Source organism: Fringilla coelebs, assembly GCF_963513975.1.
Source record: "Fringilla coelebs genome assembly, chromosome: Z".
Classification (NCBI taxonomy): domain Eukaryota; kingdom Metazoa; phylum Chordata; class Aves; order Passeriformes; family Fringillidae; genus Fringilla; species Fringilla coelebs.
Genome location: NC_140031.1, coordinates 62730604 through 62752846, shown reverse-complemented (window position 1 = coordinate 62752846; position 22243 = coordinate 62730604). Strand labels below are relative to the sequence as shown.

Sequence of the window (22243 nt, the reverse complement as noted above, 5' to 3'; positions counted from 1 at the left end):
GTGACTATAGAACCGTCAGAAGAGCCTTTATTTCCAGCTGATGAAATATATGGAATAGTTGGCGATCAGCTAAAAAGAAATTTTGATGTCAAAGAGGTATGAGTATTAATGCAAGATCCATATGCCCATACATATTTGCACCCATTTTCTTGCAGGAAATCACTCTTTGTATTGTCATAATTGATAATACCTAAATCAATTGATAAGTATCTAAATCAATTGATAATTGATTTAGGTACTTACTTCTTCATATTTTTGTCCAGCAGATGCATTGCAATAGCAGTGACTTGTTGAAAATATAATCAGTTTTCGTTATACTTTAGAGAAGGATGAACCAAGGAAGGATTTTAGTTATACTTTAGAGAAGGATGAGAGATTGGTAACATTCTGAAAAGGCCAATGGTAACATTCTGAAAAGGCCAATGGGAACTCCTCATTGGCAAAGCATTCTATAGACTTGCCCAGGGATATGATGGCTTGCTTTTTCTGTCAGTCCTGTGAAAGATTGCTTAAGTATTTATGGAGTATAAGCACACCAAACAATTGAGCCTTGTCCCAACTGCATTCAAAGACTATTGTACCCTACTGCAGTTTTAGTTTAATTATCTGCCTTGGAACTTTCATGTGAGCCAACAGGCTTTCTCATATTTACCACGAATCTCACACTTAGAGTCTTTTTCACTACTAGCCAAGTATGTATTTTAGGAAGAGTCCTAATATGTACCTATCCTAAAATATGCAGCAGAAATTAGTAGGCTTTGCTATGCTATGCATAAAGGGGAAAAAGAGATGAACAGTTTCATTGAGTTTCATACTTCACTCTCACAAGTTTGAAGACTTTGGATTTGTGTTCTTTGAAAGTGGAAATAAGTATCTTCTGGCAAATCTTGTTAGCAGTGGATCTGTATTTATAAAAAATGGCTCCTTTGCATCACAGAGAAACCTCAAATCAGATCTTCATTATTTTTGTATGTTGCAAACTCAAGCAAGCCTAAAAATAATCATATCTCTAAGAAAGTGACTCATGATTGTACATGTGTTTTTCTTTACAAATGAGAGGCTATTGATTAATGTTTAATATAAGCAGAGATTTTTCTTTGAAATTCAGCTAATCAGGAAAACATTGTTCCTGTGTAATTTAGCTGTTTGGTAAGAACATTCTTGATCTTGAAAATCCATTTTTTACAAACGTGTGAATGAATCACGCTTAAAAAACTAAATGGGCTTTGCCTGCCATCCAAACTGTTTATATGGTGGGCTGCTTGATGTTCAAAAATGGAAAAGTTTTATGTTGTCATGGCCATCCTTTCTAAGCAATTAAAAACCTCAAAGGAATTAGGAGTTTAATGTTATTTTTCCATTTCCTCTTAAGGTCATCGCTAGAATTGTAGATGGAAGTAGATTTGATGAATTCAAAGCCTTGTATGGGGATACTTTAGTTACAGGTAAGTAGAAATATAATTATTCTGTATATGTTCCCATTGGTTTTATAGTTGGATTTCTTCTGGCTCACTACTGATATTTTTAATGATGTTTATTTTCAGAAGAATAGTAGTTTCTGTTACCAGGAGAAAATCTTACCTTTATATGCTATGGAAAAATAAATACATGTGGAAATTTACGAATTAATCTCTGTCCTTTAGGATTTGCAAGAATTTTTGGTTACCCAGTAGGAATTATTGGAAACAATGGAGTTCTTTTCTCAGAGTCAGCAAAAAAGGTAAATAGATAGATTATTAGCTTCTTTGCCATTGAGAAACAAAACTTCTGGTGGACAACTTGCTCTTGCGAGGAGGAACTTTTTTATTTAATGAAAGACAACTGGCTCCCCATTTTTTATGTAAATGCAGAACAGGTATGAGCTATTAATAAGCTAGAAAAAAAACTGACCATAATTTAGAAACAGTGTCTGGTAAATTTTTCTGATGTGAAGAAGATAGGCCAGCATCAGAACAGCGTTTGGATACAGTGTGAATACAGCATAGCTGAAATTGTGTATCCTGAAACTTATATCTGTTGCAAGACAAGTCCATCCTGATTACGTCACATACCCTGTTGAGTATTTCTAAACTCTAAACCATGAAGTACTATGGAAAATCACATCTTTGATTTTGTAATAACTGCAAAATCTTAAACCTGAATTCCAATACTGTTCCTTGGTTTACCAGTGTTTTAAGTTTCATACTTTGCTGTGGCATCTCCTGGCTTAGCATAATGAGTAAATATGTGTGCAGTCTTTTAAAATCTGTGAGCTAAAACACCTGTTTTGTGAATGAAAGGCTGTGTATGAAGGAATATTGTGATTTTATCACAATTAACAGTGCTTTACAGTTTGAACTTCAGGGAATGATGGTGATAAAGAGTATCTGGGTATTGCAAAGTGTTTACCTTGGTCTGTGTTGCTTGCTTTAGTTCTTTATTTTTTTCAAGAAGCAACTGTCAGTTGAATTTTTTGTAATAGCAATTATATATACTAGTTTTATTCTAACAGGCTTCTTGAGCTAACGGTGAGGAAATTGTTATTGAGAATATACAGAAAATGGAAGCATTGATGAGAGAGGTAGAGAAAGGAAGTAATTTTACTGGATTTATTGCTGTTATAAAATAATACACAAAATTGAGTTTCATGTGCTGAAGAAATACTTCCAACCTGAAGCACTGTAGTACATGACATTTTTTTTCATCTGACATTTGTTTTAACAGCTACTTCCAGGTGGAAAATAACTCTTGCAGTATTGCTAATAGTTTCATTATTTTTCTAACAATTTAGTGCTACAACTGTTTTTCCTAACAATGAAAAAAAAAGTAAGGAATCTTCATTTTCTGACTTTTACTGGCATATCACTAGTGTATAAGGAAATTCACCTCTAGAGAAACATTTGTCCATGATGTTGGTTCTAGGAGCAACATGCCTTAGCAGTATTCCTTTCTTTTCTTGCATTTTTGTAAAGAATTGTTGCACATTTTCCCCGTGATCATCACTATGCTATTCACATGTTTCTCTGAAGATTATACTTAATTATTTTTCTCTCTTTGTTTCTTTTTATAACCTTTGCAGGTTTTATATAGTGAAGAGGTTAGATATTTTTTCAGTTGTTGTGCTACATAGCCTTGTTTTGTTTTGTTTGCCAGCAAGTGTATAAATAAGCCAAGGAACTTTATTGATTTAGATTGGTTGAAACAGAGGCTTGGAATCTACTATTTGTAACTTTGCTAGGAAATTGGTCTTTTGCTAATAAATTGGGAGAGGGCATCTGTCTTCAGGAAAGGGAGAAAACATTACAGCAATTGGCAGGACTGTGGGTAAATATGTATATGGGCCTTTCTCAGTTTTAGAGAATACTTTTATTTTGTACAGAAAATGGAGAGAGATGTTTTTCTGACTGACTGACTTGATTTCTCTGACACAGTCTTACCAAGTCAATGTCAGATGCCACACTGGCACTGTCCACGGTTTAACTGCATATTGGTTGAGTCACATCAGTTGAGCTTTTCAGTATGAGTAGTAATGCTTTTTTAAGGATATTATTTGTTTTACCCATGGCCTCACACAGTTTTGGAGATCTCTTACTTCTGCTACAGTGAATGCATGTTTTTGCAGTTAACTTTGGGTGAAGGAGAAGTAGTATAGCATTCCCTGATGGAAATATTGTTATGGACTTCAGTGGAAGGATTTAGCACAGGCTTCAGAATGCTGGTAGTGATAGCTTCATTTTTCCAACTTTTAATGGCTTACTCTTTTCTTTTTTTTCCTCTCCACAGGGTACACATTTTATCCAGTTGTGTTGCCAGAGAAATATTCCCATTGTGTTTTTGCAGAATATTACAGGTGAGTAAGATCAAGTTTTTGAGGTTTCACTTCATTGTAGACTTTGCTGTTAATTGTTGAGGCTGTGTTCTAGGCAGCCTCTTGTGTGCTTTATAGTACCTACATCTCCAGTTTGTTTGGAAATCAGCTTGTCAGCAGCTGGGGAAGGCCTTGTCTTATGATTTGCTCCTTCGTTCTTTCTGCAATCTACTGTGAAGCACACAGTATGACATAGGGCACAGTATTATAATATAAACTGGTGAGCCTTTTGTTCTTGTTGTATTTCTTCAGGTTTCATGGTTGGCAGAGAATATGAGGCTGGAGGGATAGCAAAAGATGGTGCCAAGATGGTAACTGCTGTAGCTTGTGCCAATGTACCTAAAATAACCGTCATTATTGGTGGCTCTTATGGAGCTGGAAACTATGGGATGTGTGGAAGAGCATATAGGTAAGTATTGCTTCAAATTGTTACAGCAGATAGAAATAATTTAAGAAAACATAACCTTGAAATACCATTCTGAAAAATCGTCTGAAGAAGTTGTGCTCTTTGGAAAAAGAGTTCTTAATGAATATGTTCATTAGTAAATAACAGCCTGAAATTTGTAGAGACTGATAAGGCTCATGATTCACCTTGAATTAGGTGACAGAGGAGTCCTTCTAAAAGTAAACTGTTCATAACCTTTTCTCCCACTTCAGTTCTTGGTGGAAAAATTGTAAAGTGTTAAACAATCATTGGGCAGTATAGGCTAGTCCTTTATACTGCATTCATAGGAAAAGTATATCAGCTTGTGTAAAAACTCCTTATTCACTTCAATGCTTTTATGAGTAAGGTTTGTATAACCCCTAAAGAATTTTTGTTGACCCTTTGGACATGGCTTGTGTGATTTTTGTAAATTTAATTTGTCAAGGTTCCCCATACTATTGAAGTTAGTTGGGATGTTAAGGAGAAAAATTCCTGTGGGTTGGGAATGTGAGCTGAAGAGACCTATGAAAGAGAAATTTTTAAAAAAAGGTGAATAATAGAAATGAACAGAATTTTAACATTTTCAAATGTAATGCTGCAAGCATTGAAGTACGTTAATGTATCTTTTTAAAAAAATGTTATATTGTAAAATTGTCATACATAAAAATGTATTCTTAGTTGAGTGGAAATTCTTCCCTAGGAAATGTGACAATGTCTTACCTTAATATTTAACATGTTTTTTTTCAGTCCAAGATTTTTATATATGTGGCCAAATGCTCGCATATCAGTGATGGGAGGGGAACAAGCTGCAACTGTTCTAGCTACAATAGCTAAGGACCAAAAAGCAAGGGAGGGAAAACAGGTATATCTTTCTTCTTTCATTTCTGGTAAAGTCATTATCACTTGCTCTTTTACAGGAATTGGTCACTTTGTGAGCTAGGAAGGGGTAGAAGAGAGTGAGACACCAGTGAATTATCCCAGTGCCAACTAGTGCACTGACAAATACGAAAATTTGTGAAAGGTTATTTCTTACTTCTTTGAAATGTGAAGATCATTCTTAACATTTCTTACTTTTTGCTTAAAAAGAGGAGTTTTTCATATACCATCCTATTTTTGTACTTAGTGTAGCAAGTTATTAGTTCTACTTAATATAAGCAACCAGGAATCCTCCTTGGTTTGGGAGTATGAAGAGGAATGTCAGGAAAAAGTGGCTTTCCAATTATTATGAAGATGGCAGTTATAGAGAAAGTTCATCTTCAAATGATTCACTGATTAAGAATTACGAAACTTGTAACAACAGAAGTCTGGAGAGATTTGGAAAGTTTTTGCTCATTTCAACATTTTAATTGAAAATTAGAGGTATATTGTTTATATAATAAACATATCTGACTAAATCTTATTGTAATATTTTATAGTTTCACTGTACACTCTTTTCTGCTGAGTTGGGTTTTTTTAATTACAAGCTTTATGGTTATACTACTGCCTTGATCCCATAAGAAGGGGTTTTATTGATGTCTAAAAATTGTTCATATTTATCATGAATAGTTAATCAGAATAGTGAAGCAGTATGAACATGTTATCTCAGTTTTATTACTTTTCAACACTTGACTTGTTTTTTCTGTGGGTAGAATATACTCACCCTTATCTCTGTCTTAATTTCCCAAATCCATGATACCTAGAAAGAAGGTCAAGAAAAATAATTAGTAGTAGTTAAATGTCAGTCAGATGTGTTAAAAACTTGAAAGTTTTCTGAATTACTATGACCAGTCTGGATCACACTGGATCTAACCCAGTGTTAGAATAGCACAGACTTACTTTATTAAAAATCTTGCCAAAGGCAATGCAAATTTTTTTTTCCAATATACTAGCTTCAGTAATTTTTCAAGTGCTAGTCACCAATTACTCTTGCATTCAGTTAAGTATATGTTCATTCTCTTTTTTTACACCCACTTAATTTGGAAAGTGCTATTTGAATTTTGTTATCAAACATACAAAATTGACAATTGTGTGCTAAAACAGTAAAAAAAACTTTGGGCACATAATTTAGGCATTTTCTTCAGGTTGATGCTGCATATAAAGCTCTGCTATCATTGGAGAAGAAAATATTAAAGAATATTTTATGTGGTTTTTTTAGTTGTCTGAGGCAGATGAAGCTGCTTTGAAGGAGCCAATCATTAGGAGGTTCGAGGAGGAAGGAAACCCTTATTATTCCAGTGCAAGGTAACATACAAATAACTATTCTAACACTTAATTGTAATCATGGGACTTGACTTCTAATTCTTGGTATCAAAGAATAGCAGAACAGAGCAATTGGAAGCAAAGATTGTGTTTGATGTACATTCACACCAGTCTTGTCTTATCTCTGGGACCTGGTAACATGAACTGTTTCAAAAGACAGTATGCACTTGCAGGAAGTACTTCACTGGTTCTGTAAGAAATTATATGGTAGCATGGAATTTCTATGTTACATGTTTTATTCTGGATGAGTTTTATATCATTCTCCCCAGAGTAATATCTGGTCACCTTTCTAAAGCGTATTGTACAATATAATGAGTGGCTGTATGTGTACAAAGAGGAATTCATTTCAGTGGGGTCCTGCAAGTAGAAGAAGCCAGTGGAAAAGGAGGTAGCAGTTTCAAGATGATCTGAAGCCATTGGCAAATTTCAGGTCATGGTAGGTAATTGTATTAGATGATAGCAGTGATGGTGTAGGGCTTTAGCTGATGGGTGCTGCATACTCATGTTTGCTGAGAAGTCCTTTGCAGCATTTCATGCCTCAGGCTGATGCAATATTAGTAAATGACCAGGAAGTAGTTAGGCTAATGAAACAAGGTGGCATCCTGAAGTGATCCAGATACATCTGGAAAGTAGCTTAGGGGGTTTTTTTGGCCTTTGATGGTTATTCGGCATTAGTTTCATCCTGTCAGTACTGATCTTCCTGCATATATTTCTGCTTGTGATATCCAAAAGCTAATTTTCCACAGGCTCTCAGCTGCTAATGAAGCTAGAGGGTAGCATATTTCAGTGACCCATGTGTCAGCTGTGAAACAGCAGAGCTGGCAGTGAACAACTCAGGAGACTCAAGGAGTTTGTAAAGAACAACTTGCTGGTGCAGGTATCAGGCAAGCCAGCCAGAGATGCGGCGCTCCTGGCACTCCTGGCACTCACCAGTGCAGAGGGGCTCACTGAAGAGGTTATAGCTGGAATAGCAGGCACAGCCTGGTTGAGTTCAGGATCTCAAGGAATATGAGGCAGCAAAGAGAAACTCCAGACCATGAAATTTGGAAGAGTGATTTTCAAGATGTTTAAAGGGTTAGTGGATGAGATTGCCTCAGAAACTCCTTAAGGACAAAGGGGCTGATTAGAGCTGGCAATTCTTTAAAGACACTTTTCTTAGAGCACAAGAGCTCTTTATTTCTGTGTGTAGGAAATTGAGCATGGCAGGGTGGAAACTGGCATGGCTGAGCAAGGATTTTCTCCTCAAACTGAGGTGTAAGAAGAAAGTGTACTGTGGAAGCAGGGGCAGGTAACCTGGGAAGAGCTCCTTCTTCAGAAGTAAGATATGAAATGACTGTTAACTTTTACTCTTTTATGTAGGGATAGTGGAATTTACTTAACTGAGATATTCGTACCTGGGAAATCAACATTAATTTTAATGTTCATCAAATGAATACCTTTGTCAAGCTTGATCTTCTATGGGTAGTAATAGAAATAGCACAAAAGCTTTTAACAGCTGACCTTTAACAGCTGACTTTGTGCTCTAAGGCAGAAGGAAAAATGAAAAAATATGTATAATTTTTTATAACTGGATTTAAAGGAGAAGAATATTCCACTTTTATAATAACATTTAAAAATGAGTCAAACTGTATTTAAAATTAATCCCTACCCCAGAGAAGACAAATAATGTGATTTTTTTTTTACATTTGCTTTATTTTATGTGTTCTCTGGAAACAGTCAGACTCTTTTACTCATGATTTTTTTAACATTCAATATATTAGGTATATTAGCAATATAAAAACTTACCTTCTCCCAAAAACAACAGATGATTGTCAGTATTTACAACAGTAAATTACTAACCTGTAAGAAAGCAGTTTTACATGTGAAGTTAAGACTAACATTAAAAAAACCACATTTTGAATTTTTAATAATGCCTGATTTTTTAGACATGAAACTTGAACCATGTCAGCTTTGTGCTCTCTGATGAGCAACATTTACCAGTTTATGTTTTCAGAATATCTGGCCATTTTGTGAAATTGTTAATCTAGTAGTCACCCCAGCAAATAGCTTAAATTTGCCCAGCCCAGGTGTTAGTGCTTTTAGTGCTAAGTGACGTGTCATTTTTTTGAAAAAGCAGGGTAGGTAAGCGCTTCTCACTGTTTCCTTTTGGAGAGGAAATGTGACGTGCACAGATGTGAGTCGGCTGAGAGCTAGCGTGGGTCTGGATTGCATGTGGTTGGGTTCGTGTGATGCTGCATTCAAGGTAATGAGCCCAGCTGAGACATGAAGTCAAATGTCAGATCTGAAATCCCACTGAGGCTTACCTGGCTATAAGCAATGAAGGTAAAATGCCTCTTTTCACAATGGAGTGCTTTTGACAACAGTGTGTGAGTGGCTTAGGTCAAAGCAGTTCTGGCTGGTTTCTCTCGCTTTTCAGTTCAAGTAGGTGCAGTCTGCATTGTCTAGGAGCTTTTAATTGCTCTCTTGTAGAGTTAATTGGGTATTTCAGTGGATATACTCATGTTTCCTGCCCTTTCATGCTTTGCATTAACTAATTCCTAAGCAAGATCTCAGATCAATAGTTCAGAAGTTTTCATTACTGTGGAGTAGGCTGTCTAGGCAGAAACAATGAGTTGAAGTAGGTTACAGTCTTCGCTTGGGGGAAGGATGTACCACTCACCTTGCACCTTGGATACAACAATTTCCAATCAGCCAACATCAGCAGCTGCTTATTAGCAAGCATTTGCTGTAATTCAGGGAGGAGTAGCCCTGTTCCTTTTGCAGCCCATTCCTGTTGGGCTGCAGGCATGGTAAAAACCCAACTGATTGTCTACCAAATGTCAGGGTACTGTAATTAAAACAGAATCCAGACAGCCTTTGTTTTGTACCAGCCCTCCACGAAAGAGGTCAACAAGGAAGCTTTAACAAACGGGTTTGCATTTCTGAGAGAACAAAAAACAATAGATGAGCACAAAGATTGTTGTCTGTATTGCTGCTTGTGTGCAGCTCTGGTTTGGGGGCTCACTCATGCTGTCCTCCTGCCTAATGTCTGCCTCACCCTTAATAGCCATTGAGATTGATGTGACCCTTCCACTTGACTTCATTAGGCTTTGAATCAAGCTTTTAGCATTAATAAGGACAAAAGGAAAATGCCCTGATGATCTTAAAAGATAAGAAAATATCCGTGTTTATTCTGTTTATATTGTTTTGCTTATAAGTGATAACTTGCTGTACGTACAGGATGTCAATACTCTTCCCTGCAGTTGTATTTTCTAATCAGACTTTAACTAATTTTTTTATTAGAACCTTTCACAATGAACAGCCTTAATTAATGGCAGTCATTAGGCAGCACCCTTTTTAATGAGTTGTATTAATCTGCTCACAGGTTTCTTAAAAGATTTCACTGGTTTGCATCTTAACAAATCGAATACGCATTTTACTTTAGGCAACTTCATTTCTTTTACTCACACTATTTCAGTTACAGACATTTTATGAGTGTAGTGTGACTCATGTTCCTGCAATGGGGTTTTAATAGATAGTTTAATTATTAATGTTCCATCCCAGTAGAGAATGCAGTTTTCTTCAAACAAAGAGAAGCAAAAGCCAGGGGTGACCATATGAAAGCAGCTTGACTTCCATGCAGCTTAAAATTTCTGCAGTTGTCAATATAAGTCAATTGTGTTGTTACAAAAAAAAGGAAAAATAAAAAACAACCCTAATCGGACATTGAAATGTGCTTCATATTTGGATATTTATTAAAGCTGTAATCACTATAAAGTTGTGTCTTGCAAGGTACTGTACTAAGTCAGTGATTCTTTTGGAGTCAGTTCATCCCTGCCCTTTCCAGGCCCTGAGCAGATGTGTTGAATATTTTAAGTATTATGAATTTCCTCATTCTGTTTCAATATGTTTCATAAATAAGAAAGTTAATTGCAGGTATTTATTGGGGGGGGGGGGGAAAAGTTTACCTAGAGAGCAAACAAAGCTGTAGCAATCAAAAAACCAAAATTTGCTTAAAAATAGAAATTAATGTATTTGAGATTGTTCATAAATTTGGGGTTTTTTTCATAGTTTTAAGAAAGACAGAAGGTTGGGATTGATTTGACCTCACTGAACGGCTTTTATTTTCACTATTAAGGAGGATCTTCTCCATTCCTTTGTCAGATTATTCTGACTATATTCATCATAACTAAATAAAAATATAAATACAAGGTAAAGGGAAAAAAAACCACAGGCATTAAACTTTGGTGAGGTACGCTCTATGAAATTGAAAGTATAGAAAATACTGTTTTGGCCATTCGGTCATGCTAGATTATATCAAGGGCTACAACCATTGTCTTGAGAAAAATCAAGGAAATTCAAAGATCTCTTAAGTAAGTCTCTGCAAAATGAAGTTACACTTTTCTTTGGGTATTTTGAACAAAAAAAGCTTCCAATTGTTTTTACTTTTGTATGATAAGAAGCACTTCCTCTGAGTTTTTTCAATTGAGTATTGCCCAAATAAGCCAAATAAGACCAAATACTTTAACAAAATGTGCTACTAATTAAAATTTAGTTACTACTTAAAATATAAAAATATAGTTAGGAAAGAAGTTACTCACAGGAGTCAGACAGCAGGATTTTAGACCAGGCACTTCATCTGAGTTATGATACAGACAGCTCTTGTGTCATCTGAAACAGAATTTGCTATTAGTACCACTTCCATGCAGGTACAAATGTGGCTGTTAGAATATTCCAGTGCTTGGGCTACTAGCCCTCTAGAAGGGAGGTACTAACTGAGAATCCTAAAAGGAGAAAAAGTTAGATAGAGCTACAGTTTTCTTATAGTTGTATTTTGGGGTTATAGCAGGGGGGCTTTTTTGCCATGCCATAAGTTTTTCTCCTTTTTACATTTGAGGACATTCTTTACTGCAAGGGTGGTGAGGCACTGAACAGGTTGCCCAGAGGAGCAATTCTCTGCCCCATCCCTGGAAGTGTTCAGTGCCAGGTTGGATGGAGCTCTGAACAACCTGGTCAAGTGGAAGGTATCTATGCCCATGGTGAGGGGATTAGAACTAGATGATCTTTAAGGTCTGTTCCAACCCAAACCATTCTGTGATTCTGTCATTTTTCCAGAATTCATTCTCTTACTATTGGGACCTGGCAGCCAGGTCAGTGAGTGCCACAACTACTGTAGTACAGGACTTCTTAAATCAAAATTCGGTTTTCTCTCCCAAAAAAGAAAGAGCCTGATTTTGCCCAATTAGCAGCAGAGCCTTCCCTTCTCCAAACCCTTTCTTCTTCTATACTTCAGTTTTTCTCTTGTGGCCTATTTAGTTTAAGAATCTGCTGCTTGGGAAGCTGCCCTGTGATAAGATCTATAGTAGAATATTCTTTCTAAGCTGGGTATCCTTTTTCTTCTCTGTCTAACTTTGAAAACAAGCTCCTAGAGCTGAGTCTGAATCCTTGTGCCTACTCTCATTAAAGGCGTCTTCTACTGCAATTCCATTTTGTGCATCACAGGATAGATACACCTTGTAAAATGAAAAGCATATATTGTCAGTCTCTTAGTATATTTATCTGATTTGATCAATATTTCCTTCACAGCATGAAGGAAATGACAAAATAAAGTGAATATGGAAAACACTCAAGTGTCTGCTGCTGCCTTGAGTTTATCAGCATGTATTTATGTACAGTTTGCAGTCCTCTTGGGGGTGAGCTTGGCACATTTGGGATTGAAAGAAGAGTGCAAAATATCTTGTTTCCTGTCTAATAGGTTTTGCCAAAAATTATCTCCGAACAATATAAAATTTGCAGATGGAACTTCAGTTAGAAGGGAAAGGCTGTGTCTTCTCTTGGTAGAGTCACTCTTGGCTCCCTGTTCATGGCTGCTTTTTGTATTTTTAAATTTCCACAAGGAATTAAGCATTAGCTAACACTGAAGTAAGTTCACAAAGAATGCAGAATAAGTCTCTCAAGGGAAAGATGGAATGAAGGAGGGGCATCCCTCTCTTAACCAAGGATGCATGTGTTCTGCAGATGCAGATTAAAATATGTGATTGTTTAAGTGAGACTGGGTTTCAATGAGCAGTGTGGTATCTTGTTTAAATATCTTGCTGAGGAAATAACAATATTTACAGTTTCATTTCAACATGGGAATTTCAACATGGATTTTAATTTAGGTAGGATAGAGCTGTCATTGAGAATTGATGCCACTAGGACCTTAATTTTTGGATAATATCAAAGAGACTATTTACAGGTGTTGGCGATTTTGGAGACCTGGGCATTTGACAATTGCTCGCTTATAATATAATTGCCTTCAGGCTTTGATTCAGGAAGGTAGTATCTTAAATGAACTTAATGATAAAATAAACAAAATAAATTGTATTGGGTCTTGCTGAGGAGGAGTTCTTTTTGCTACAGCATCCCTCATAGTGCTGTGCTTTGCATTAGTAGCTGGAAGGGTACTGACAGCACAGCAGTGCCTTGCTGAGCAGAGCTAGCACAGCACCAGCCTCTCTCCCCAACATTTCCCCCCCATCAGTATTCTGGGGTGGGCAATATCCTGGGAGGGGACACAACTAGACCTGCTGACACAAATAAACCAAAGGGATATTCCATAGCATATGACTTCAGCTCAGTTCCAAAAGGTAAGGAAAGGAGGAGGAAGATGAAACATTGGTTATTTACAGTGTCTGCTTTCCTAAGCAACTACCATATGTACTGAAGCCCTGCTTCCTGGGAAGTGACTGGACCTTGCTTGCTGATGGGAAGTAGAGAATAAAGTTGTTAACATTTTTTTCCTCTGGTGCACATGCAAACTTTCAGTTATGCTTTAGTAAACTGTCTTATCTCAACCTATTGTTTGCTATCTTATTTTCTCTCCTGTGTCCAGCTGGGAAAGGAGAGAGATAGAGTGGCCCCATGGGCACCTGGAATCAAAGGTCAACCCACCACAGAAATTCTGAAAATACTTGAATTTTTTTCTGTTTTTTTAATGATGAAAGAATAAACACTTTTATCATCCTCATCTGGCAGCTGAATTAACCTGAATAGCGTAAATAATGGTGTGACATAATCCTTGAAGTGCAAGCACTCTTGATAGAATTAGATAGGTCATTCTCCACATGAACATTAACAAGCAAAGAGGGTTTTTTTCTTGAAGGAGATGATTAAGTATGAGGAATCTATTTAAAATATGTAGGTCTGACATTTTTCACTTACCTATAATGTAAACATTGTTCTAGAAGACAATTCCATGGAGTAATGCACACCAGTCTATTGCATTGAGGAACAGCATGGATTTACTCCATTGTTTTAAGTATAATTTAGCTCTTTACTCCTCTTTCTTTTTCTGAAGCATTTCAAATTTCATGGGTTTGAAAGTATACCAGTTGTGTATATTTATTTCCTTTAATTATTAAAAGTTTTGGTTTGTTATGGTTTTTATTCTCTAGATTGTGGGATGATGGAATTATTGATCCAGCTGACACAAGACTGGTTTTGGGCCTCAGTCTCAGCGCAGCACTAAATGCACCCACAAAGAAGACAGAATTTGGAGTTTTCCGAATGTAAACTTAAACATGTGATCATCAGAATTACCTCTGTATGTTTTATTTGGGGATGGACAGCATACTAGCTACAGTATTGTGGTGATTAAAAATAAAGATTTGTAAGATGCTATTTTTAATGAAACTTTCATCATTATTTTCACTGACTGTAATTTGCATACAGTGCTTCAGATTTTTGATAGTGATTTGAGATTAGTCATTTAAGTGCTTATATAACTGCATTGCATGAATAAATTGCAAGTTCTTGCATTGTACTTCATGTTACAAGAAACTATTGATACTATCTCTTATATAAATAAATGTACAAAATAAGCTACATATTTGGTGCTCTTGTGATTCTTTTAATTCTTTTTTGTATGTCTCCTATAAATCCAAAGTACTTTAGCAGTCCAACAAAGAGAAACTCACCTTTGCTAATAAATAATTTTTGTGAAAGGCAAGTGCTGTAAGGGCAGCCAGGGATTTCAACACAGCATGAAATTTTAGATTTTATGCATTTGTTGTCATTTTGTTCTGTTTCTGGCTTTCATCCAAAATCACTGCTTTTCTGTGTGGTTCCCTAAAGTCAAAACAGCTGTTGAACCTGATGGGTGCATAATGTTTTCTGGAAGAGATGGGAGGTGTGTGCTGGTATCTATGAAATCTCAGCAGGTTGCTGAGAGCATGTCTGAGGACAGAGACTGGCTGCAAATGTGTTTCAACATGTGGTCCTTCTGGTAATTTTGGTTTCACAAAGACAGAGTGTTCTCTCCACAAGGATCAATGCTTTGCTTAGAGCAGAAGCCTGTAATTCACTGACCTAAGGAGTTCTGTGATGCTGGAGTGCTTTCTGATTATTCTGATTTATTTAGGGTAGCTTGTTGGAGTGTAAAGTTTTTCAAGAACTCAGTGTCTGTCGTTTAGTATGGTCTCTTCAGAAACATTGCACCTTGAAGAAACTACGTACTGTTGTAGCTGGGAGGTGATTTCAGTTTATCTAGCTTTGCTCTACAGGTGCCTGGACAGCCATTGCACTTAGCTGAGAGTCAAGTGCAAGAAGAGCCAGTGTACATGAATAGAGTTCCTTTCCTGTGCTGGCCTGTGGGGAAAGACTGCTAAGAGGAGTGATCACCCGGGGTTGTAATCTTCCTCGGCTTGTGTGGAAAGGAGTTCTCCTTGGATCCAGGAGGAGGATGGAAGGTCTGCTATCTACCAGCCTTTCCAGTTGGGTCTCAGATGCAAAAAAGAAAATTAAATAATTGGAATCAGGATCCTCAGTGTAGGATACAGACAATGTAGACAGCCTTGCGGATGTTGAGCTGTGTGGTCTCTGGCAGGCTTGCCAAAAATTGCACTAGAAGAGCAATTTTCCCTCTTTTTACTGAGGTGAAATGTATCCAAAGCCTGCTGTGTTCTGCACCACTAGAAAGATTACTTCTGTGGGTCTCCAGTCTCATGCTTACTTTTAGTATATTAAATAAATATTTAACAGAGAATAATAGTTTAAAGTACTGCCAACTAGGCGCAGAGCTGTGGTTTTTTGCCACTTGTCTCACTACAGACATTTGTGAACATGTCTGGCATAAACCCAAGATTTCTTGATCCTGAAAGCAAAGTGAAATTATTTGTGGTTAGTAGGCTTCTGAAATGCATCTAAAAATACTGTACATTTAAATACAGATTTATAAAATATATAAATATAAATATAAATATAAATATAAATATAAATATAAATATAAATATGAAGAAAAATAGTTCCAGACCCTGAAATGCTGTTAGTGGCTTTCAATAAGAAGAAATGTACTGTATTTTCTCCTACTCCAGTTGAATAATCATTTCTGGCACTTGACTTTCTGTTCCTAGTTATGGGGGTCAGTTTTGCCTGTCACTTCCAAAGCCATGAGGACTACTGCCTGTTTCTGCTAAGAAATCTGATCTCTCCTGAATAATATTTTTATTTTGAATACATTCTTTCAATTAAATCTACTAATTAAATCATGCCAAGTTGGAGACAGTAACAGATAATCCTGGAATACAGGTCACAGGTGTGTTTGGAAAGCAAATATGTTTGGAAAGATGCTTTTGAGAATGGTAATTCCCTGTTGCTTGTTACATCTGAAAAGACAGTTCTTTACACTTGTCAAAATTTTTTCCTCTGAATATGTATGCCAGTAAAGTCAAAACACATCTGATTAAATAGGAGTGTTCTGCCTTAATAATACTTAGCTTTGGAAACATGTTAAGCAAATGAAATTATTCATCACAGGCTTAGCATCCTATCAGCATGATCTGGTTAGCAATCACTACCGAGCAGGATCTTCAGTGCAGAACAGCAGTTCAGAGAGCCACTAGTGGTTATCACCACTCCGCTACACAGCTGTTTTGGAAAAGCTTTTGCATGTTACCGTGCTGCATTCTGTATGGGGCACTGACTGCACACAGTGCCCCTCATATATGATGGTGTTCTGACTGCTGAGATGGTCTCTTGCTGCCCAGATGTTTGCTGAAAAACATTGTTTTCTGTGGAGTCAGCAGGAGTGAGGAATTGGACCCCATGCTTGTACTACATTTGATGATGTTGGTAGATCTATTCATGCTGGCTCAGAATAATCACCCAGAGCTCTCAAATTTTGTCTGCCACCAGGACTCTCATGCTTTTGCAGTAGCAGCTCCTTTTAGGTTTAACATGGATGCCATTACAACAGTAATTTTCAGTTTTCATTGGCACTGTGCTACCAGTAGGATCTCTTTCGGAGTGAAAGGAAATTTTAAATAAACCTAGATTAAAGGTAGCTGCCTCTGTAAAGGCATAATATTTGGAATGGCAGAGGCAATGTAAAAGCTCTGGGTGACTATTTCAAGACTTCTACTTGTCTCTGGTACATGTAACCTCTTCACTGTGGTATATTGAAGCAGCTCATAACCACTAATCTCTTTCCTTACTGGAAAGGGTGGTACTTGGAATGACACTGATTTTTCAAATGGGGTTGAGGAACGAGGGAAATAGCTGTGCACACAAACTGCGGTGGACCAGAACATCACTCCAGGTGCTCTGGATTTCTGGGGACCTTTGCTTCTATCTAGTCTTGCCTTGGGCATAGCTATTCTGAGCTATGTGCCTCCCTCCAGCCCCTGAGAAGAGGGGAGACCAAAAGGTTACCTAGTTCTGTTTCTCTGTGATAGTTAGACATGGTCTCTTTAAGAGATTAACACTTAACTGCAAGGAGTTTAAAAGAGTCGATACTGTGACCTTGAGGGTGTTTTCAAACACCTCTACAGAAGAAAATGGGAAACCATGAATGAGGTGGGCTAAGCTTCTTTTCATGTCCCCAGAGACTGCTGCAGTAACCAAGGGTGTCCTTCTCAAATTACCTGGGCTGAGGTGGTGAATTACCTGGGCTGACGTGATGAATTTCTTCCCAAATTACCTGGGCTGAGGTGGTGAATTACCTGGGCTGAGGTGGTGAATTTCCTCTCAAATTACCTGGGCTGAGGTGGTGAATGCATTGTAAAAATGCATTTTCCTTTTTATTTTCATGGCAGCTAGGAAGGTGCTGGGAACATGGGAGCTACAGTTTGATCTTCAGACAAAATTGGTAGTTTCTTCAACAAACATCAAGGTAGAGCCTCTGGAACACAATCATTACAAGCCTGCTGAAATGAGCTGTGGGCTGAAATGAGCTGTGGATAGTGCACAGCCTCTGCGATAGCTCTGCCTGCAGAAATGGAGAAGCCACTGGGGACCTGTTCCCACTGCTCTCCCACCCATGTGGGGTTAGTTTATTGGGGAGTTTGTAGCTTCACTGTTTGTGTGGGCATTGGTATATGTAATGTTGTTCTGAGAACCCATCTTTTATTTAAGTGGCTTTTTTCCAATCTATTACTCATCAAGATGAATTGCTATCTCCTGGTGAAATAGATGTCTTTCAAGTATGCCTCTGGACTCTTATTACTTCAACAGTAACTCTGATTTATCTTAGATTTTTCTCACTGTTCAAGGCTTCAGTAAAAAAAAAAAGTCTTGATTCAGAAAACCAATGACGGTATATTATTTTTTTAACTATGGTTTATAAATTAAGGCAATTTAGCAAGGCAGTTATAAAAGCCTGCTGCTTTTCTGCAAAGCCTTAAAGAATCCACTTGAAGCCAGATATCCATTTTCGTGGCTCTGATTCAGTAGAACACTTGTTCAAATGCTTGACACTAATCTCTACAGTCTAGTAGTCCTAAAATCCGTCCAGCTCTATGTCTATGCCAAGCCAAAACTAGAACACACATAAATGCCTTAGAACTGCTCACCAGCATCAACATAAACCTCCATTATTTTCCCACTTTCAGAAGTACACTTAATTAATTGATCATGATGGAAGAGTGTGATTATGAAAAGCATGTCTGACTTTCAAAATTATCCATTTGATGTACAGATGCTAATGCACATTGGTAGTGTTCTGTTTGTACCTTGTGTGCAATAACATTTGCATGGAGAAAGTAAGCTTTGAGAAACTTGGGTTAGTACTTTGGTACAACAGAGCTGTCCATCCCCAATGTCCGATCACGTCATGCAGATTGCCCAGAGCTAAGTGCTTAAGTGCCACAGGCTCCCCTCATTCCATAGCCAGCTGTCTTATGACTGGTTACTGATGCTGTTGAAAAGTACCTGCCTTTTTGTAATTGTAAACAGTGACTTTCTGGTTTTCTATCTTGACCCTTTTCTCTGACACTCTGGTAGCCTCTGACACTCTTATTTAATATTCAGCTATCCTGCTGATGTTAATCCTGCTGATTTTTTATCTCCTAGTGCTGGAGACAAAGCATACAAAAATGGCTGAATGGGGAACAAGGGACAGTGATGTCAGCAGAGACAGCGTGATACAGACAGTAACAGGCACAGAAACTTGTATAGTTCTGTGGATGTCTGTAGCCAGACAGACAAAATGACTTTTGGAAACAGAAATTTGTAATTACCTCCACATTCAACAATAATTTTACTGGAGTAGCTAACATTAAATTCAGCTTTTTACTGGAACTGTAAGTTGGAAAGAAAACAGTGATGTTTTCTGAGCATCTCTTATGTGTCCAACACTGCATGAGTAATCCTCATACTATAAAATATGGTTTGATTTTTTGGTCAGGCTTCACAGATGCTGCTTTTAAAGTTGAATAGGCCATATATCTACCTCTCTGTATGAAGTGTTGCATTTTTCATAGTCTGGGTTATTTCTCTGTTCTAAGAAACTTTGTTTTGGGCATACCCATCATTTTCAGTATTGCATGTGGTTGTGGTTTTGCTCCAACCTGGGAACAAAGCCTGGACTTTGCTACAAGTGGTTTACCACCAGCCTGACATCGGAAATTTTAACCTTCCCTGTGGCTAAATGAAACTGGAGGATCCACGCAGACAGACAGAGGATTTCTACTCTGACCAGCAATTACAAATGAGACCTTTGCTGGATGTGATGATCAATAGGAGTGTGTGGGAGGAGGTAACAGCAAGAGGTGAACATGCAGCACTGGAGGCAAGCAACGTGATAGAGAGCAGAACCTCAAACAAAATGCTGCTGCTGAAAATTATTTGTTGAACCACACTCCTTTTGTTCCCTTGAAAAAATGCCTGTCTGCTTGGAAAAATACATGCCTGGACCTGTTTAGTTTTTCTTTAAACAAACTTGTGTGTGTGCGCTCACATTGCATTGCCTTTTCAAGCTGTTCCTAACTCCCCTTCCTAGCTTCCCTACAAATGATCAGCTGTTAAGAGTTTTTTAACAAGATGGTAGAGTTTTGTTAACAAAGTTTTCCAGTTTCCTTCTTCTACAAATTATCCTCCCTTCACCTGAGGAGACACAGCCCAGTTCCTGCTGCTGTTGACTTGCAGGCAGGAACATACCCGTAGCCACTTTAGAGCAGTGAGCTTGAAGTGAAACCTCACAGGCAGACCCAGCTTGTTGCCTCCTTGTCCCAGCAACCAGATGGCCAAATGTCTCATCCCAGCAAACTGCTGCTCGGTGACCCTGTTTTACCCCAGCCTTGGTCCAGAGGCAGCTGGAGTAAGGCTGAGTGAGCACTGTCCTTCATCTTGCATGGTCTTCTTGGCATACCACTGCTTTTCTTAATGGGAAGAGCTGCCCCCTGCCACTACCATGGCCGTGAGGCCTGGGCAGGTTGGACCTGCCAAAGATCTTTTTAGTGAGAATATTCAAGGACACTAGGCCACTGGGCTGGTGGAACCAAATGTGAGTGGGAAGGTCTCAATGACATGTGTTTACTAATGCTAGGTCTCCTTTAGGCAACTGCATTTTCTTTCAGAGGTGGCCTCATTCCACACACAGGGTATATATAATGCTCCCCAAGAACCTGGTATGATATTTGACCTCAAGCACCATTCACAGTTCTGATTGATACATTAGCAGTTACTTTTATCCTGGGCCTTTTGATGCTGCTTCTTCCTTGCTCTCAGTGGCCCTAAGCCTCCCCACACTCTTGGTTCCCACTTGTCCTTATTCAAGTATTCACATTCTCATCAGCTTGTTGCTCATCACCACTATCTCCCACACCCCCAACCCCCCCACTCCTTTAGGCTAATCATCCCACACGGCTCTTCCTTCCTTCTAGCACATCGTGTTTTTCATTAGCCCACGGGGAACTTACCCTCACTCCTGTCAGATCCCTGTGTTGACTTCCAAGACTAGTCTCCCTAGTCTGCAAGCCCAACTTCCACTTTCATCTCTGTGTGTCCAATGTCCACTCTCTCCCTCAACCATTCCAGCCCCTAGGGGCGAGGGAACAGTTTCCCACTCTGCTCACAGCCCTCGACTGTGGATGAGCCCAGGGAGCGCGGGCAGGGTGCGGCTGGGCTGGCCGCCTTCCCCTCGGCCCCCCTCATAAATGGATCCGCTGTTTGGCCCGAGGGCCAGGGACGGCGGGCGCTTTGGGGCGCCGCCTGGGGCGGTGGAAGGTGGGGGCGCGGAGCCCAGCCGTGCCATGCCGACACTCGGGGCGCGGCGGCGGTGGGCGCTGACGCACGGCGGGGCGGGCGCGGCGCTATAAAGGCGGCGGCGGCGGCGGCGGGGCGGCAGCACCATGGAGAGCTGCCGGGCGCTGGCGCTGTGCGCCGTGGCGGCCGCACTGCTGCTGAGCGCCCGCGGGCACGGATCGACCCCGCCGCGCCGCGCCCGCGACCTGGGACCGCCCGGCGGCGGCGGAGCCTCCCGGGAGAAGGAGCTGGTGCGGCGGGGGCCGGGAACGGGCGGGGGGCGCCGGCGGGCGGGCGCGGTCTGACGGCAGCTCTGTGGTCTCTCGGCAGATCGAGGCGCTGCAGGAGGTGCTGGAGAAGCTCAAGAGCAAGAGGGGACCGCACTACGAGAAGAAGTTCGGGCAGGTGCCCATGGTGGGTGTCCCGGCGGGACAGGTCGGGACGGGACCGGGAAGGCACTAAAAAGGAAGGGGAAGGGGGTAGAACAGAACGAGGCGGGAAGGGAAGGGAAGGGAAGGGAAGGGAAGGGAAGGGAAGGGAAGGGAAGGGAAGGGAAGGGAAGGGAAGGGAAGGGAAGGGAAGGGAAGGGAAGGGAAGGGAAGGGAAGGGAAGGGAAGGGAAGGGAAGGGAAGGGAAGGGAAGGGAAGGGAAGGGAAGGGAAGGGAAGGGAAGGGAAGGGAAGGGAAGGGAAGGGAAGGGAAGGGAAGGGAAGGGAAGGGAAGGAATTGGACTTGGTCTAGACGGGACGGGACGACACGCGAGAGAATGGGACTAGTCTAGACGGCACGGGACGCGACAGGACGGGACAGAACTGGGCGGCCGCTGGTGGCGGTCCCACTCACCACCGGCCGCTGCCCGCAGTGCGACGCCGGGGAGCAGTGCGCCGTGAGGAAGGGGGCTCGCATCGGGAAGCTCTGCGACTGTCCCCGGGGGACGTCGTGCAATTCTTTCCTCCTCAAGTGCCTGTGAGCAGAGGCGTCCCGGGACAAGCCGCCGGCAGCGCAGGCACTGACGTCTGGCCGCCCCGACGTGCCGGCGACTTCCCGCAGCTCCTCCGCCCGAGAAACGCGGCGAGAAGTCCCCGCGTCGCCCGTGTAACGCCGTCCGTGACATCCGACATCCGTGGAGCTGCTTTCTTTCTCTCCCCCGCCCCACCCCGTCCTCTCCTTCCCCTCCTCCCCCGCTTGTTTTTGTCCGTCCAGGAAAATCCCGGGCCGTGCCTTGGGAGTAGAGGTGCCGGTCCCGGGAGCTGCAGT

General features: G+C 40.0%; 2 protein-coding genes across 2 annotated transcripts in view; both read left to right on the top strand.

Annotated features, from left to right (window-relative positions):
• MCCC2 (methylcrotonyl-CoA carboxylase subunit 2) overlaps window positions 1–14350 on the top strand; it is a 37433-nt gene extending 23083 nt beyond the window's left edge. Inside the window, exons 10-17 of the mRNA XM_084224784.1 lie at window positions 1–96; window positions 1373–1445; window positions 1644–1720; window positions 3763–3829; window positions 4100–4256; window positions 5019–5133; window positions 6406–6491; window positions 13925–14350. Coding sequence (XP_084080910.1) covers window positions 1–96; window positions 1373–1445; window positions 1644–1720; window positions 3763–3829; window positions 4100–4256; window positions 5019–5133; window positions 6406–6491; window positions 13925–14042 — 789 coding nt within the window. The 3' untranslated portion in view covers window positions 14043–14350. The remainder of the gene's footprint in view (window positions 97–1372; window positions 1446–1643; window positions 1721–3762; window positions 3830–4099; window positions 4257–5018; window positions 5134–6405; window positions 6492–13924) is intronic.
• Window positions 14351–21094: 6744 nt separating this feature from the next.
• CARTPT (CART prepropeptide) lies at window positions 21095–21956 on the top strand (the record flags this gene model as incomplete). Its single annotated transcript, XM_084225285.1, has 3 exons — window positions 21095–21238; window positions 21318–21401; window positions 21849–21956. 3 exons carry the CDS (start codon window positions 21095–21097, stop codon window positions 21954–21956), a joined length of 336 nt encoding a protein of 111 aa, XP_084081411.1.
• Between the last annotated feature and the right edge of the window lie 287 nt (window positions 21957–22243).